Source organism: Diaphorina citri, unplaced genomic scaffold (assembly GCF_000475195.1).
Source record: "Diaphorina citri unplaced genomic scaffold, Diaci psyllid genome assembly version 1.1 scaffold123, whole genome shotgun sequence".
NCBI lineage: Eukaryota > Metazoa > Arthropoda > Insecta > Hemiptera > Psyllidae > Diaphorina > Diaphorina citri.
The window spans coordinates 278,099-294,398 of NW_007377560.1; the positions used below are offsets into that span (position 1 = coordinate 278,099).

General features: G+C 37.7%; 1 protein-coding gene across 1 annotated transcript; it reads left to right on the forward strand.

Annotated features, from left to right (window-relative positions):
• The first annotated feature begins 7,965 nt into the window (after positions 1–7,965).
• On the forward strand, positions 7,966–15,546 carry LOC103524865 (zinc finger protein 526-like). The gene is made up of 3 exons (XM_026820147.1): positions 7,966–8,218; positions 8,719–8,745; positions 14,764–15,546. The coding sequence occupies exons 1-3, from the start codon at positions 7,966–7,968 to the stop codon at positions 15,258–15,260; spliced, it is 777 nt and encodes a 258-aa protein (XP_026675948.1). The 3' UTR covers positions 15,261–15,546.
• The last annotated feature ends 754 nt before the right edge of the window (positions 15,547–16,300 follow it).

A 16,300-nucleotide genomic window follows, 5' to 3' on the forward strand; every position in this document is an offset into this window, starting at 1 on the left:
TACATTCTGGTCTATCTTTTCATGGTAGATTCTGCTCTATCTTTTCATGGTACATTCTGCTCTATCTTTTCATAGTACATTCTGCTCTATCTTTTCATGATACATTCTGCTCTATCTTTTCATGGTAGATTCTGCTCTATCTTTTCATGGTACATTCTGCTTTATCTTTTCATGGTACATTCTGGTCTATCTTTTCATGGTAGATTCTGCTCTATCTTTTCATGGTACATTCTGCTTTATCTTTTCATGGTACATTCTGGTCTATCTTTTCATGGTAGATTCTGCTCTATCTTTTCATGGTACATTCTGCTTTATCTTTTCATGGTACATTCTGGTCTATCTTTTCATGGTAGATTCTGCTCTATCTTTTCATGGTACATTCTGCTTTATCTTTTCATGGTACATTCTGGTCTATCTTTTCATGGTAGATTCTGCTCTATCTTTTCATGGTACATTCTGCTCTATCTTTTCATAGTACATTCTGCTCTATCTTTTCATGATACATTCTGCTCTATCTTTTCATGGTAGATTCTGCTCTATCTTTTCATGGTACATTCTGCTTTATCTTTTCATGGTACATTCTGGTCTATCTTTTCATGGTAGATTCTGCTCTATCTTTTCATGGTACATTCTGCTTTATCTTTTCATGGTACATTCTGGTCTATCTTTTCATGGTAGATTCTGCTCTATCTTTTCATGGTACATTCTGCTTTATCTTTTCATGGTACATTCTGGTCTATCTTTTCATGGTAGATTCTGCTCTATCTTTTCATGGTACATTCTGCTTTATCTTTTCATGGTACATTCTGGTCTATCTTTTCATGGTAGATTCTGCTCTATCTTTTCATGGTACATTCTGCTCTATCTTTTCATAGTACATTCTGCTCTATCTTTTCATGATACATTCTGCTCTATCTTTTCATGGTAGATTCTGCTCTATCTTTTCATGGTACATTCTGCTCTATCTTTTCATAGTACATTCTGCTCTATCTTTTCATGATACATTCTGCTCTATCTTTTCATGGTAGATTCTGCTCTATCTTTTCATGGTACATTCTGCTCTATCTTTTCATTGTAGATTCTGCTCTATCTTTTCATGGTACATTCTGCTCTATCTTTTCATTGTAGATTCTGCTCTATCTTTTCATGGTACATTCTGCTCTATCTTTTCATTGTAGATTCTGCTCTATCTTTTCATGGTACATTCTGCTCTATCTTTTCATTGTAGATTCTGCTCTATCTTTTCATGGTACATTCTGCTCTATCTTTTCATTGTAGATTCTGCTCTATCTTTTCATGGTACATTCTGCTCTATCTTTTCATTGTAGATTCTGCTCTATCTTTTCATGGTACATTCTGCTCTATCTTTTCATTGTAGATTCTGCTCTATCTTTTCATGGTACATTCTGCTCTATCTTTTCGTGGTAGATTCTGCTCTATCTTTTCATGGTACATTCTGCTCTATCTTTTTATGGTACATTCTGCTCTATCTTTTCATATTACATTCTGCTCTATCTTTTCATGGTACATTCTGCTCTATCTTTTCATGGTAGATTCTGCTCTATCTTTTCATGGTACATTCTGCTTTATCTTTTCATGGTACATTCTGGTCTATCTTTTCATGGTAGATTCTGCTCTATCTTTTCATGGTACATTCTGCTCTATCTTTTCATAGTACATTCTGCTCTATCTTTTCATGGTAGATTCTGCTCTATCTTTTCATGGTACATTCTGCTCTATCTTTTCATAGTACAGTCTGCTCTATCTTTTCATGGTAGATTCTGCTCTATCTTTTCATGGTAGATTCTGCTCTATCTTTTCATGGTACATTCTGCTCTATCTTTTCATGGTACATTCTGCTCTATCTTTTCATGGTACATTCTGCTCTATCTTTTCACGGTACATTCTGCTCTATCTTTTCATAGTACATTCTGCTCTATCTTTTCATGATACATTCTGCTCTATCTTTTCATGGTAGATTCTGCTCTATCTTTTCATGGTACATTCTGCTCTATCTTTTCATGGTACATTCTGCTCTATCTTTTCATGGTACATTCTGCTCTATCTTTTCATGGTACATTCTGCTCTATCTTTTCGTCCTTTTCCGCTATTCAATTCTAACTCTACTTGTTGGTTTTCTGATTTCAGAGTGTTACGACGATGCCGCCAGAGAGGGTAAGTGTCTTATCATTCTTGTGTATCGGAGACATTACCGCGTGCGACGTTCGCCCAGCCCGTCATCCACGTCTTCGGAGGACGTTGCGAGGAAATCCAGACCGTATTTGCGGCCGGAGCATGGCCTAAGGTATACACAGGTTAGGAGGCAGTTCAGTGCGCGCGTGTGAGGCCGTTGGGGAAGGATTATGTTGGACAAGGAGGAATATCATAATATGATAAAACGATATTGAGACTATTCAGAGATGGAAGCAAAGATTATGAATTGAAAATTGTACATGTGAAGAAAAGCATTGAAAGAGAGAAACAATCAGTAAGATTTATTGATGAGCTACCCAAAGGTTGGGTTGCCAGATGACACAGCACACTACTCAGACAGAAATGTTACATTAAAATGAGATTGTAGGAAAGAATTTTCTCGATGTTGTTATTTCCAATTGTTCCAAAGAGGTCGTATATTACTGTCTTGTACAGTTTGTAATAGAAAAGTAACAATAGATAGGTATTATCCCCAATCCCGTACTTAGGATAGTGAAAATTGAGAGGCTGATCGGAAAAAGAAAGGAAGTCGGAAAATTTGAGTTTCCAGAAAATCGATTCATTAGCATATGGGTTGGTTTACAAAAACTCGTATAACTCCGTGAAAAAAGGAGCTATCAATATGATTCTTTTTGTGTTCGACGCAGAACAATATTGCGGATCCAAAAAAAAAAAAAAAATCGGAAAAGGGGCGAAAGTCGACTTTCGTCAGTGTTTTCAAACAGCCTCCCAATTGTTAACTGTGTGAGGGAGTGGGAGCGAGTTTATTTATTTTTTGTTTTGTTGCATGCCCTTATTTTCATTTATATGTTTCTCATTTTCTTTTGTATGATTTTGGTTTTTAGGTTAGGTTAGTTTCGTAGATATTAGGTATATTTTTAATTTTATCAGTTAGACCCAAAGAGATCTGTTGGGACTCTGTTGAATCGATATTAGGTTAGTGTATATTTTATTTTATTGCGTGGGTCCGTTATAGGTACCCCAAATGTGATTTTGTTGCCATACCAAAATCATTTCTTTGCAGTAGAGCTTGAAAATTATAAAAGGTCAATAGTACCTAAAGAAGAAAAAAAATGTTTATCTAAATGTAACGTCATTTTAAGTCTATTAAATAGATCAGCACTGTAGGTTACGGTAGGTACATGGTTGTTTTATAGCAGGGTTGTCCAATCCGCGGCCCGCGAGTTCATTTCTGCGGCCCGCGAAAGCCCACAAAGGCCCGTTTAGAAGGCCCCACCTGTGAGTTGAATTTTTAACTTTGCGGCCCGCCAACTCTCTACCTTGGTCTCTTGTGGCCCTTGGGTGCGCAAAGGTTGGACAACCCTGTTTTATAGGGATAGCTTGATAGCTAGTTGTAGGTTGTACTCAGTAGATATTAGTACCTAGGTAGTATTTAGTATCCTTGTTTTCCTCAGCTCTGTTGATTTTTAGTTCCCCTTTTCAACCAGATTTTCAGATTTCCAGTAAGATATTCTTGGTTCTCCGTTTTGGCCCAAGGTAAGTAAGTGCAATCAGTTATTTATTGGACATGGGTTTTTTCTATTTCTATATTTTTTTTTTCTTTTTTTTGTGTGAAAACCTTCTTTTTTTTATTCAACTTTCAACAAAAAAATTGAAGTTAGGTATGAGCTCAACAAAACAGAACCTTGAGAACACGGCTTTACACAGTCTTCCCCTTGATTTCGCATGCTTTTCATACATATGTACTTCCCTTTTCAAAATTTATAGCTTTTGTTTTACGCCTATTTTTTTACAGTTGTTAGTCAGTTCCAGAAAACTTTGAAAATGAACATATTATCTCTTTTTCACTCTTTAACGTTACGTGTTTTAATGTTCTTAAGGTATTTTTTTTTTTTTTTTTTTTTTTTTTTTTCATCTAAATAAAAATCCAACCAAATTACTTTATGCAGGTTCCGTTCAAAGAGGTTATGTGAGGTTTCGTGACAGATCTCATTCTAGGACCGATTTGACGATGGAAGCTTGAGTAGTGAGACTTTTTTTAGAGGTGCACAAGTAGGTACATAACGTTATGTATTAGAGCAAAAAGAAAAACATAAAACATACTTAAAAAAAAAAAAAAAAAACTTAAAGAGATTTTTTCATTATTAATTTAACAGGAAAAAAGTATGAATGGTTACTTACTTACTTACTAAGTATAAATGGTAAGAGACGATCAAGTAAAGTACATACAATCTTTGAAAAGAAAAGCACTTAATTTCATCTGAAATAGAAATCCGTATCTGAAATCTTACCTTATTTCATTGGATACGTTGTTACCTAGCTAGGTCTAATGTAAGCTTAAAGGTGTGTCCACACCTATCGACGGCCGGTGTGGACACACCTTAATAAATAACAATAAACGTACACTATTGAAAAATGTACGTTAATCTTGATTGTCCCTTCCCCTTTTATTGTCCAAAGTCTTGGTAAGATGTAAACGTAGCGCGTAGTTGTAGTTGGTAAAGTCAGCCCCTTACAAACCGGGGACAATGTTGGTAATAAAGTTGGTACGTTGGTAATAAAGTTGGTAAAGTAATATAGATGTTTAAAAAAAGAAGCTTATCCAAGTTCTATTCTTCCCATTTTTGATGGTTAAAAAGCTTTTTCTAGTCCCGTTTTTTTTTCCCAGTCTATTCGTTGTTCCCATCAAGCGTTGCCATTTCTTTCTCGTGTTGCAGCAACACTGCCCACTCAATCCTCGTCAGCTTCCGCGATGCCATCTGACAACTCCGCTTCCGTGGGATTTAGATCCGACAAACCGGCTTCCATGGGATTTAGATCTGACAACGCCGCTTCCGTGGGATTTAGATCTGACAACCCTGCTTCAATTGGATTTAGATCTGACAACCCCGCGTCCGTGGGCTTTAGATCTGACAACGCCGCTTCTGTGGGATTTAGATCTGACAACGCCGCTTCCGTGGGATTTAGATCTGACAACCCTGCTTCCATGGGATTTAGATCTGACAACCCTGCTTCAATTGGATTTAGATCTGACAACCCCGCGTCCGTGGGCTTTAGATCTGACAACGCCGCTTCTGTGGGATTTAGATCTGACAACGCCGCTTCCGTGGGATTTAGATCTGACAACCCTGCTTCCATGGGATTTAGATCTGACAACCCTGCTTCAATTGGATTTAGATCTGACAACCCCGCGTCCGTGGGCTTTAGATCTGACAACGCCGTTTCTGTGGGATTTAGATCTGACAACCCTGCTTTCGTGGTATTTAGATCTGACAACCCTGCTTCCGTAGGATTTAGATCTGACAACCCTGCTTCCGTAGGATTTAGATCTGACAACCCTGCTTCCGTAGGATTTAGATCTGACAACCCTGCTTCCGTAGGATTTAGATCTGACAACCCTGCTTCCGTAGGATTTAGATCTGACAACCCTGCTTCCGTAGGATTTAGATCTGACAACCCTGCTTCCGTAGGATTTAGATCTGACAACCCTGCTTCCGTAGGATTTAGATCTGACAATCCTACTTCCGTGGGATTTAGATCTGACAACATTTCTTCCGTGGGATTTAAATCTGACAATGCTGTTTCTGTGGGATTTAAATCTGACAACGCCGCTGAACACAACCACTCAGCCCGCAGATCGAGCGGTGGAGAAGAAAGGTTGGAAAAATTCAAAATAGCTGTACAGGATGCGGGATTTAATGACATCACCAAGAGACAGGAAGACTGCAGACAATTGGTGAAAGAATATTACAAGTCATCAGTGGAATTGGATGAATCGATGGATCAAGTGACCATGGAGCACAGTCAAGCAGAATATAATCCACGGGTAGATTGCAAACTGTTAGTGGAAAATAAGTCATCCGTGGAATGCGATGAATCGGTGGAACACAATCAATCGATGGAACACAAAACGATGGAAGCGCACTATGAACAATCACTGGACAATCGATCACCCGTGGACAACTACAATCAACCGGTTGATGGAGGAAATCCAGAGTACAATGACGTCATGGATAGACAAGAGTACCACAAGCAGTCAGTGCATTACAAGCTATCCATGGAAGCAGAAGACAAACAAGCAGGTGATGTAGGGCGAGCAATAGGATTCAATGAATCGTTGGAAAACGAACGGTCAATTGAGCTCAATAAACAGTCCATGGAGGGAGAGTATAAGCGACCAGATGATACAGGCTTTAAAGAATGCATTGAATACAATCAAAAGGATTAAGTACCTACGTATGCAGTATGCAATAAATAATTCTCTACAGATGCAATGATTGACTAGATGAGAGCAGGAGACTTTGCTGCTTAAGTTCCTGAAAGCGCGTCAGGACAATCCATTTTATCCAATTATAAAAGAGTTTACAATTACAATACTTACCCCAGAAGAGTTTACAATTACATGGATTGAACAATTCTTTGCAACGCCAAAAAATTGTTTCAAGTGTTGTTTTTGTTGGGTTACTTTTCACAATTTAAACAATCCATGTATTCCATGTTTGTGTTTATCAGACCCAAGTACTTGTTTTTGCAAACAATTTATTTTTGATGAAAAGAAAGACTTGAAATTTTATAGACTGATTTTTACATTATTTATTCTAGTACAAAATAACTGTAGGTACCTATCTATTTATTTATAAATGTTATCAAATTCTTCAGTTACCCAAATATATTTTAGAATTTTAGTTATTAATTAAATAGGAAATTCTTTCATACTTCCAATAGTCATAGAAAACCCCATTTTAAGATAAGACCAATCCTAATATACAGATTTATTTAGTGAAAATAAACACAAGTTTAACCATTAAAAAAAAAGGTAGATTTTAGGTAAAAAATAAAAGTGATTTAGTGGATAATCTAATGTGTTCCTAATGTAGCAATATTCTTAAAAAGAGAGATGGATTTGTTAGGTAATGTTAATCATACATATTTCAAATTTATGGTGATTGTTTTGCTTATTTTTCTATTTTTTGCATGTTATTCTTTTTCACTTTTTTGTGTCCATTCTTCACTCTTTCCCGCCTGAAGTAATGCAAAAGCGGAACTGTGGTCAATTTGAACCAGTTAAAAGAGGGACTTCTTTTCCTCCCCATCTCTTGGAAAGTCTATAACTACAAGAGTATGTTCCGTTCAAAGAGGTTATGTGAGGTTTCGTGACAGATCTCATTCTAGGACCGATTTGACGATGGAAGCTTGAGTAGTGAGACTTTTTTTAGAGGTGCACAAGTAGGTACATAACGTTATGTATTAGAGCAAAAAGAAAAACATAAAACATACTTAAAAAAAAAAAAAAAAACTTAAAGAGAGCGGAGGCAACGCTACGCCAACCGGTGGTGCGCTCATGCCAAATACTACCCCAGTCAGTAGCGCCCTCAAGCCCGTGTCTCGCTCCAAGCGAAAACAAACATTCAACGAACGATCCTACGATAGCGATGATGTGGACTTCTACGAACAAACCGATGAAATATCGGACAATGAGTTCTCGCTGTGTAGGAACAGAAACAAACCGTACCGGAGATCTCTGCGGCGTTTAGATTTCAATACGTTCGCGTACAAGCGGGTCAAAACGGAATACCCGACGGGCGGTGCGGATTTCGTGTCCATCGTGAACAAAACGACCGTGAAGCGTGCGTTAGGTAGCGATACCATATCCAGCTACCTCTCCATGACGCATGGACACATAGACGCACGGAACAATACGGAGCCTACCGGCGCGCCTCTTTCGTTTGATTGTACTCGTGTGGATTCGTTTCGGAACGCGTCGGGTTTTGTCGAGTGCGCGGTCTCTCCATGACGCATGGACACATAGATGCACGGAGTAATACGGAGCCTACCGGCGCGCCTCTTTCGTTTGATTGTACTCGTGTGGATTCGTTTCGGAACGCGTCGGGTTTTGTCGAGTGCGCGGTTCGGGTGAACTCGGGAGGTGTTCGGGCGGTGTCGGGTGAGGAACGGAAACAGTCGAGTATGCACGAAGAAGAGAGCGAGGGAGAGGAAGACTCGGAGGCGACGGTCAGCGTGGAGGACTTTGCTACATCAGCTGGTGAGTTGATAAGAGATTATTATTTTCAAAAGATTTCGTATGAAACAACTGATCCATTAGACTCATATTGTCTGTGTCGTAGTATGTCCCTCATCAGATGGGCGATAAGAGTTATTTTTTTCAAAAGATTTCGTATGAAACAACTGATCCATTAGACTCATATTGTCTGTGTCGTAGTATGTCCCTCATCAGATGGGCGATAAGAGACACAATACTTCCCATTTGGGTGCTAGGTCAACACGAGAACACCAAAAAGTTACCCGTTGAATTTTTCTTGCAATCGAAAAATGAGTGCAAATTTTTGTCAGTGGGATTTCAAGCAGGTTAAACATTCTGCTCTATCTTTTCATAGTACATTCTGCTCTATCTTTTCATGGTACATTCTGCTCTATCTTTTCATGGTACATTCTGCTATATCTTTTCATGGTACATTCTGCTCTATCTTTTCGTCCTTTTCCGCTATTCAATTCTAACTCTACTTGTTGGTTTTCTGATTTCAGAGTGTTACGACGATGCCGCCAGAGAGGGTAAGTGTCTTATCATTCTTGTGCATGATTGAAATATCACATCGCTCGCTCCCCCCACCCCCCCCCACTTCGTCCGTGCTCTCTCTTTCGAAATAAAATGGGGAAAGCAATGAAATTTCCTTCTTGTGATAATGTTTGAGGGAAAGAAGCTGAAAAGGGGAAGCAATGAAATTTCCTCCTTGGTCTGCGACTATGATTGGGGCACGCCCGTGAAAGATGTATTTTGCGTGGAAAGATATATGTATCTATCTCTTGACGAAAGCTGTATGCTTCTTGTAATTGCATTTGAGGGAGAAATCTATGTTTTGCAAACTGTTTGTCGTTTGAGGCCTGGATGTGAATGACTTTAACCAGAAGGAAGAACCGTCGAGGCTTTTATGAGAAGAAATAGATGAAGATGTTGAACATTGAATTGATTTCTGTTTAGATGGCGTGGTAAGAAGTTGAGTGAGGATGTAGTTGTTTGAAATATACAACACTTGGTGTGAATTTTGTATTGGGAAAGGATTTTCTCGATGTTGTTATTTCCATTTGTTCCAAAGAGGTCGTATACTACTGTCTTATACAGTTTGTAATAGAAAAGTAACAATAGATAGGTATTATCCCCAATCCCGTACTTAGGATAGTGAAAATTGAGAGGCTGATCGGAAAAAGAAAGGAAGTCGGAAAATTTGAGTTTCCAGAAAATCGATTCATTAGCATATGGGTTGGTTTACAAAAACTCGTATAACTCCGTGAAAAAAGGAGCTATCAATATGATTCTTTTTGTGTTCGACGCAGAACAATATTGCGGATCCAAAAAAAAAAAAAAAATCGGAAAAGGGGCGAAAGTCGACTTTCGTCAGTGTTTTCAAACAGCCTCCCAATTGTTAACTGTGTGAGGGAGTGGGAGCGAGTTTATTTATTTTTTGTTTTGACGCCAACAATCTGCCAAAGCGCTCAAGAGTTTCGAGGGAACTCATCGCCAGTGCTCGCATAAAATTCAGAGAAGTGAAGCTCGACATGGGACTGGAACTCACGACACCCAACCATTTGAAAATGAAAAGAAAAATGATATTCTAACTGAAGGACAGTATCCACTTCGTCCGTGCTCTCTCTTTCGAAATAAAATGGGGAAAGCAATGAAATTTCCTTCTTGTGATAATGTTTGAGGGAAAGAAGCTGAAAAGGGGAAGCAATGAAATTTCCTCCTTGGTCTGCGACTATGATTGGGGCACGCCCGTGAAAGATGTATTTTGCGTGGAAAGATATATGTATCTATCTCTTGACGAAAGCTGTATGCTTCTTGTAATTGCATTTGAGGGAGAAATCTATGTTTTGCAAACTGTTTGTCGTTTGAGGCCTGGGTCGATGGACAAACAATCGAAGGCCGACCACAAACAATGGATGCAATACGATAAATTGAAGGAAAACCAAACACAAGCAATGGAGATGGGTTACAATCAATCAATGCAATACAAACCATCAAAGACCGATCACAAACAAGCAATGGAATACGAACAATCATTAAAAACGGACCACAAACAATCAATGCAATACAATCAATCATTGAAGACGAACAGACAATTGATGGAACACAATCAATTAAAGGTCGACCAAAAAGCAGTGGAAACAGACACGGTGACGGCAGATCGACAACTGATCAAAGAGTATGCGCTCAGTCAACTTTTTGCAATCGAAAAATGAGTGCAAATTTTTGTCAGTGGGATTTCAAGCAGGTTAAACATTCTGCTCTATCTTTTCATAGTACATTCTGCTCTATCTTTTCATGGTACATTCTGCTCTATCTTTTCATGGTACATTCTGCTCTATCTTTTCATGGTACATTCTGCTCTATCTTTTCATGGTACATTCTGCTCTATCTTTCCATGGTACATTCTGCTCTATCTTTTCATGGTACATTCTGCTCTATCTTTTCATGGTACATTCTGCTCTATCTTTTCATCTACTTGTTGCTTGCAATCGAAAAATGAGTGCAAATTTTTGTCAGTGGGATTTCAAGCAGGTTAAACATTCTGCTCTATATTTTCATAGTACATTCTGCTCTATCTTTTCATGGTACATTCTGCTCTCTCTTTTCATGGTACATTCTGCTCTATCTTTTCATGGTACATTCTGCTCTATCTTTTCATGGTACATTCTGCTCTATCTTTTCATGGTAGATTCTGCTCTATCTTTTCATGGTACATTCCGCTCTATCTTTTCATGTTACATTCTGCTCTATCTTTTCATGGTACATTCTGCTCTATCTTTTCATGTTACATTCTGCTCTATCTTTTCATGGTACATTCTGCTCTATCTTTTCATGGTACATTCTGCTCTATCTTTTCATGGTACATTCTGCTCTGGAGCTATCATTAGATGAAATTTATTCGCCTTAAATGTTTCTATAATTTTTCTTCGAGGTTACTCCGAGGTTTTATACAAACTTCAATTTTACACTATTAGTGGTGGTGCTGCTGCTGAAATACAAACCCCATTTTGATTGTACACAAAAATGACAAAAACTTTAGGGTGCTCTGTTGAAGTTTTAAATATTTTAGAAAAAGGATCAAAATCCTTGGCAATATGTTGAATAAATTCCTTATTCACTTTTATTAAGAGACATTTTATTTATTAATTTTTATATCACCCTTGAAATCAATTTTTACATCAATCTGAGCTTGTTAAAAATGTCAGTATTACAAAATTCTGAAGCAATATTTAAACTTATTGTGATACCTCTTTATCATTAGTAATTTCAAGTATTATTTTGTTTAACTCTTTTTATATAATTTATTAACATGTATATTTCTTATAGCAATATTATTAGTATGAAGATTTTAAGTTCACAGAGATAATTTTATTTTTTTCATCCAGCCAAATATGTTCAAATATAATAATTTTTATTTATTGTTTTTGATATATTTTTCAGTTGTTTATTTCTTTATGTTGTTTCAATTTCATTTTTACTTTTTCATGTTGCTTTTACCTTTACCCCCTTTTAAAAAAACTTTCAATAACTGAAAATTTAACCATGGATTTTTTTTCTCCAATAATGTCCAATATTCTTTGTTACCAGCTTAACCAATTTTGCCAATTTAGTGAAGCTTTTAAAGGGGAAAAACATTGACTCTTGTGGTCCATTATTAGATTAATATATTCTGATTATTTTTCCAGGAAAAGTGCTAGACTTAGCAGAACTCTGGCACTCCCGAGAGAATTATGGACTCTGCGGAATTTCAGCTTATTTCGGCATGCTTTTATTTTGCCCTGATTTTTTGATGTCTTTATATTTAAAAAGATATATGATTATGATGAGAAATATTTAAAAAACTCTTTTCGCATTTAAAACTTTTTGGCTAAGACATTTTAAAACAGAATCTTGATAAAAGATTAAGGTCCCTGAAAAGAAAGCCTCTTGGTCAAATTTCAATAATATCCTTTACAATCTCCTTTGTGAGCTTTATCATGATGAAAATTCAAGTTTTGAAGATATTCAGGGTAAGTTGATCTTAGTTATCTTGTAGGCAAATAACTTCTAATATTTTTTTCTTTTATCTCGTGAATAATTTTTTCCCCTTGTAATTTTCATGCATATAATTAGACATTTACACCAAGTACAAAATCACAGACATTTCTTGATACTAGAACAAAAAATTTAAAAATGTTCAATTTGAAAAATTAAATTATATTTAAAATTTCAATTATATTCACAATAAAATGATAATTAAATAGAATGATAGAATCAGCTTGACGCTATAACTAAGACCTACACGAGTGATGTCACAACATACGCGTCACGAGATGTCAACAAAAGCTACTCCTCGCGTGACGTCACCAGTACGATGTGCCGCGAGTTTTTCTGCCCATGCGGCAAAAAGTACCGCTCCAAGACGAGTTATAATCTGCACATGCGGCTGGAGTGTGGCAAAGAGCCGCAGTTCCAATGTCCGTACTGTCCTAAGCGGACGCACCAGAAGATTTCCCTCCAGAAACATATGTTTAGTAAACACCCTAATCAGCGGCTCAGGTAGGCTGAGTAACCCGTTTGGGGCAGGTTTGGCGAAACAGGATATAGTCGAACCTGTCTAAGGGAAACCTAGATAAGCGTGAAAAAATTGCCAGTCCGGTCTCTTGGATTCCCACTTAGACATGTTCGACTGTAGTTATTTTGGACTAGAATTCGCACTTTCTCGCTTACAACAATTTGGTTTCTTTCTAATCATCTTGAGAAAGCCTAGGAATTGTTGAAAAACAATAACTGTACAGAAAAGCAAACGTCCAAACCAAAGATATTTTTAAAAGACCCTTTTTTTCCAAGAGTTTTAGTTGTTACTTAAATTTTATAAATTGTCATTTGAAATCTCATGTTCCTCTTTATTCTAGTCATAAATATTTACATAGATCTCATTTTATTTAATTTTGGAAATTTATTCATTTTTTCCATGTTTGATTTTCTAACTTTTTGTGGACTTTATTTTCTGGCTTTAGGAAATTTATGTGAAAGTTCAATTTGATCTAGATACAAGCAGAGGTCTCAAGTTTATCAAATAAATAAAGCAGCTGAAAGATGGAAAAGATTTTAAAATCATCTCTGCATTGGAATCTTGAAGGTTGATTTTGTTGGCCTAGCATGTTGAGCTATTGCTTAATTAGGATAGGAGATAGATATCTTGGTTCCTCATCTGATTCCTTACGGTTGGTTTGGGATTTTATGTGTGGGAAATTGTTCAGGGTTCGGTGTGTACCAAATTGGTTGGTTACTTCTTGTTCCTTGGGTTTCATCTAGTAAATTACCACTAATTTCCTTTTTTGAAGAGGTTTGATAAAGGGAAATGTAAAAATGGAGGTCTTGGCCCGAAATCGTAGAGAGAAAGAGGACAGGATAGGAGAACGAACCTTATCTGTTGAGGGTGCGCCCGCACAAGAATAGAATCAGCAAGTGATTATTTTCATATAGGAAAATGATCTAATGATCAATTCCTTTGCATTAGTAAACAACATCAATATTATTTTCAAAATCCCTCCAATTATATTTTTTACTTCTTTCATGCATATCTAACCATTAGCTTGGTGAATTTTGTCTGTCCACAACTAATATAATTTTTTTCATTAACCAGCATGCCAAAAATAGTATGGGGAACTTTCTTGGGACAAAAGCCAGGGTTGCTTAGCATTTTTATGTTTTGGATGAATTTTATGAAAATTACTTTCCAGTCTTGGAAAACAACACATTTATTAGCTTGATTAACTTGGACTTGACTCAAGACAGATTAAGTGCTTTTTCTCCGTTCAACACCAAATTTTTGGTTTTCTAAAACTATCGTCGTCCTAAATACATTAGTGAAAAAGTCAATGGGCCCAATAAAGTTCAATTTGATCTAGATACAAGCAGAGGTCTCGAGTTTATCAAATAAATAAAGCAGCTGAAAGATGGAAAAGATTTTAAAATCATCTCTGCATTGGAATCTTGAAGGTTGATTTTGTTGGCCTAGCATGTTGAGCTATTGCTTAATTACGATAGGAGATATCTTGGTTCCTCATCTGATTCCTTACGGTTGGTTTGGGATTTTATGTGTGGGAAATTGTTCAGGGTTCGGTGTGTACCATATTGGTTGGTTACTTCTTGTTCCTTGGGTTTCATCTAGTAAATTACCACTAATTTCCTTTTTTGGAGAGGTTTGATAAAGGGAAATGTAACAATGGAGGTCTTGGCCCGAAATCGTAGAGAGAAAGAGGACAGGATAGGAGAACGAACCTTATCTGTTGAGGGTGCGCCCGCACAAGAATCGAACCCGCGACCTTACAATGCAGGCGCTTTACACTTCAAACGGACTAGGCTGGCTTGTAGAGTAGTCAGTGTCACTGGAAATGACTCGACCACAGAAAGCCCGCTCCAAAGCATCAACCTGAGCGAATAGATCTGATTTCCTCAGTTGTTTGCCTTTTATAGTCTGGTTAGGATGGTTGTTTCTTTTCCACCAAAATGCGACATTTCTAATACACCAGTGTGCTTCCTTTCCCCTCTCATTATAGACTACCTGGACGCGGCCTGGGACATGTTCTCCGGGCACTCCATACTGGACCCCACCTCTCCCTCGGGCGGTGACTCGGAGCCCGATCCCGCTAGTCAAGACCCCTCCCCCACCTCACGCAGTTTCGCCGGGCAGACAGCCTCTCACCGGGCGACCTCTCCCTCCCGCGGCTTGACCGGGAAGGGATCCTGTCACCCGGCATGGATCGTTCGCGCGGACGAAGGCGGGGGCTACCCGTGCCCGAAGTGCAAGAAGCTGTACAAGACGCGTAAGACGCTGCAGGTACACAGTCGCTTCCAGTGCGGGAAGGAGCCGCAGTTCGCGTGTCCCCTGTGCCCGAAGAAGGCCTATCAGAAGGTTCACATTGAGATGCATGTGTGGGGGACGCATAAGATGATTGGATGGAAGTATTGGAATAAGGATAGACCGGCGGATGAGAATAACCGGCCGCATGCGATGCCGGAGAAAGGGAAGGAGGAGGTTGAAGAGGCAAGGTAGCATCCGGTTCCGGCTACTTACTTACTTTCCTTGTCTGATCTATTTATATCTGTCGCTCCCAGAAGCGTGCGACTTGTAGTGGGAAGGAGGGTTGATATTTTCTAAGATCTAATTTAAAACAATAGATGAAACATAGCCTCATGATCATAAAGTTTTGTATTGAATTGGTGTTTCCGATTAATAAAATACAAAATGACATGGTGAGCCTCTCTATTTTTTTCTCTTCTTCAAATAGACATAGGAATGCTCTATTTGTTCTGTTTCTAATCCTAGGTGAAAAAAATCCTAAGTTTTTTTTTAACTTTAAAAGAAAGATGGCTGTCAAACAGCCTGATCCTTCTTCTTCCTGTCTTTACTTTTAGGAATGCGAAATTCGCAATGGGGAAAATCCTAGGAATTTTATCCCAATTCCAAGTTTTTTTTTTAACTTTATAAGAAAGATGGCTGTTAAACAGCCTGATCCTTCTTCTTCCTGTCTTTACTTTTAGGAATGCGAAATTCGCAATGGGGAAAATCCTAGGAATTTTATCCCAATTCACTCATGTCTTGACCTTGACATTCAAGAAATTGCTGTTGTTGAAAATTAAATTAACTATTGGTGCTCAACTTTTAGATAGCTTGAAAATATTTTCATGATTAATCAATTTAGTACATTTTATTTGACAGAACAAAATATTATGACATTTTATGATTTTTAAGAGAGAGTCTTGACCTTGACATTCAAGAAATTGCTGTTGTTGAAAATTAAATTAAATTACTGGTGCTCAACTTTTAGGTAGCTTGAAAATATTTTCATGATTAATCAATTTAGTACATTTTATTTGACAGAACAAAATATTATGACATTTTATGATTTTTAAGAGACGATAGGAGATATCTTGGTTCCTCATCTGATTCCTTACGGTTGGTTTGGGATTTTATGTGTGGGAAATTGTTCAGGGTTCGGTGTGTACCATATTGGTTGGTTACTTCTTGTTCCTTGGGTTTCATCTAGTAAATTACCACTAATTTCCTTTTTTGGAGAGGTTTGATAAAGGGAA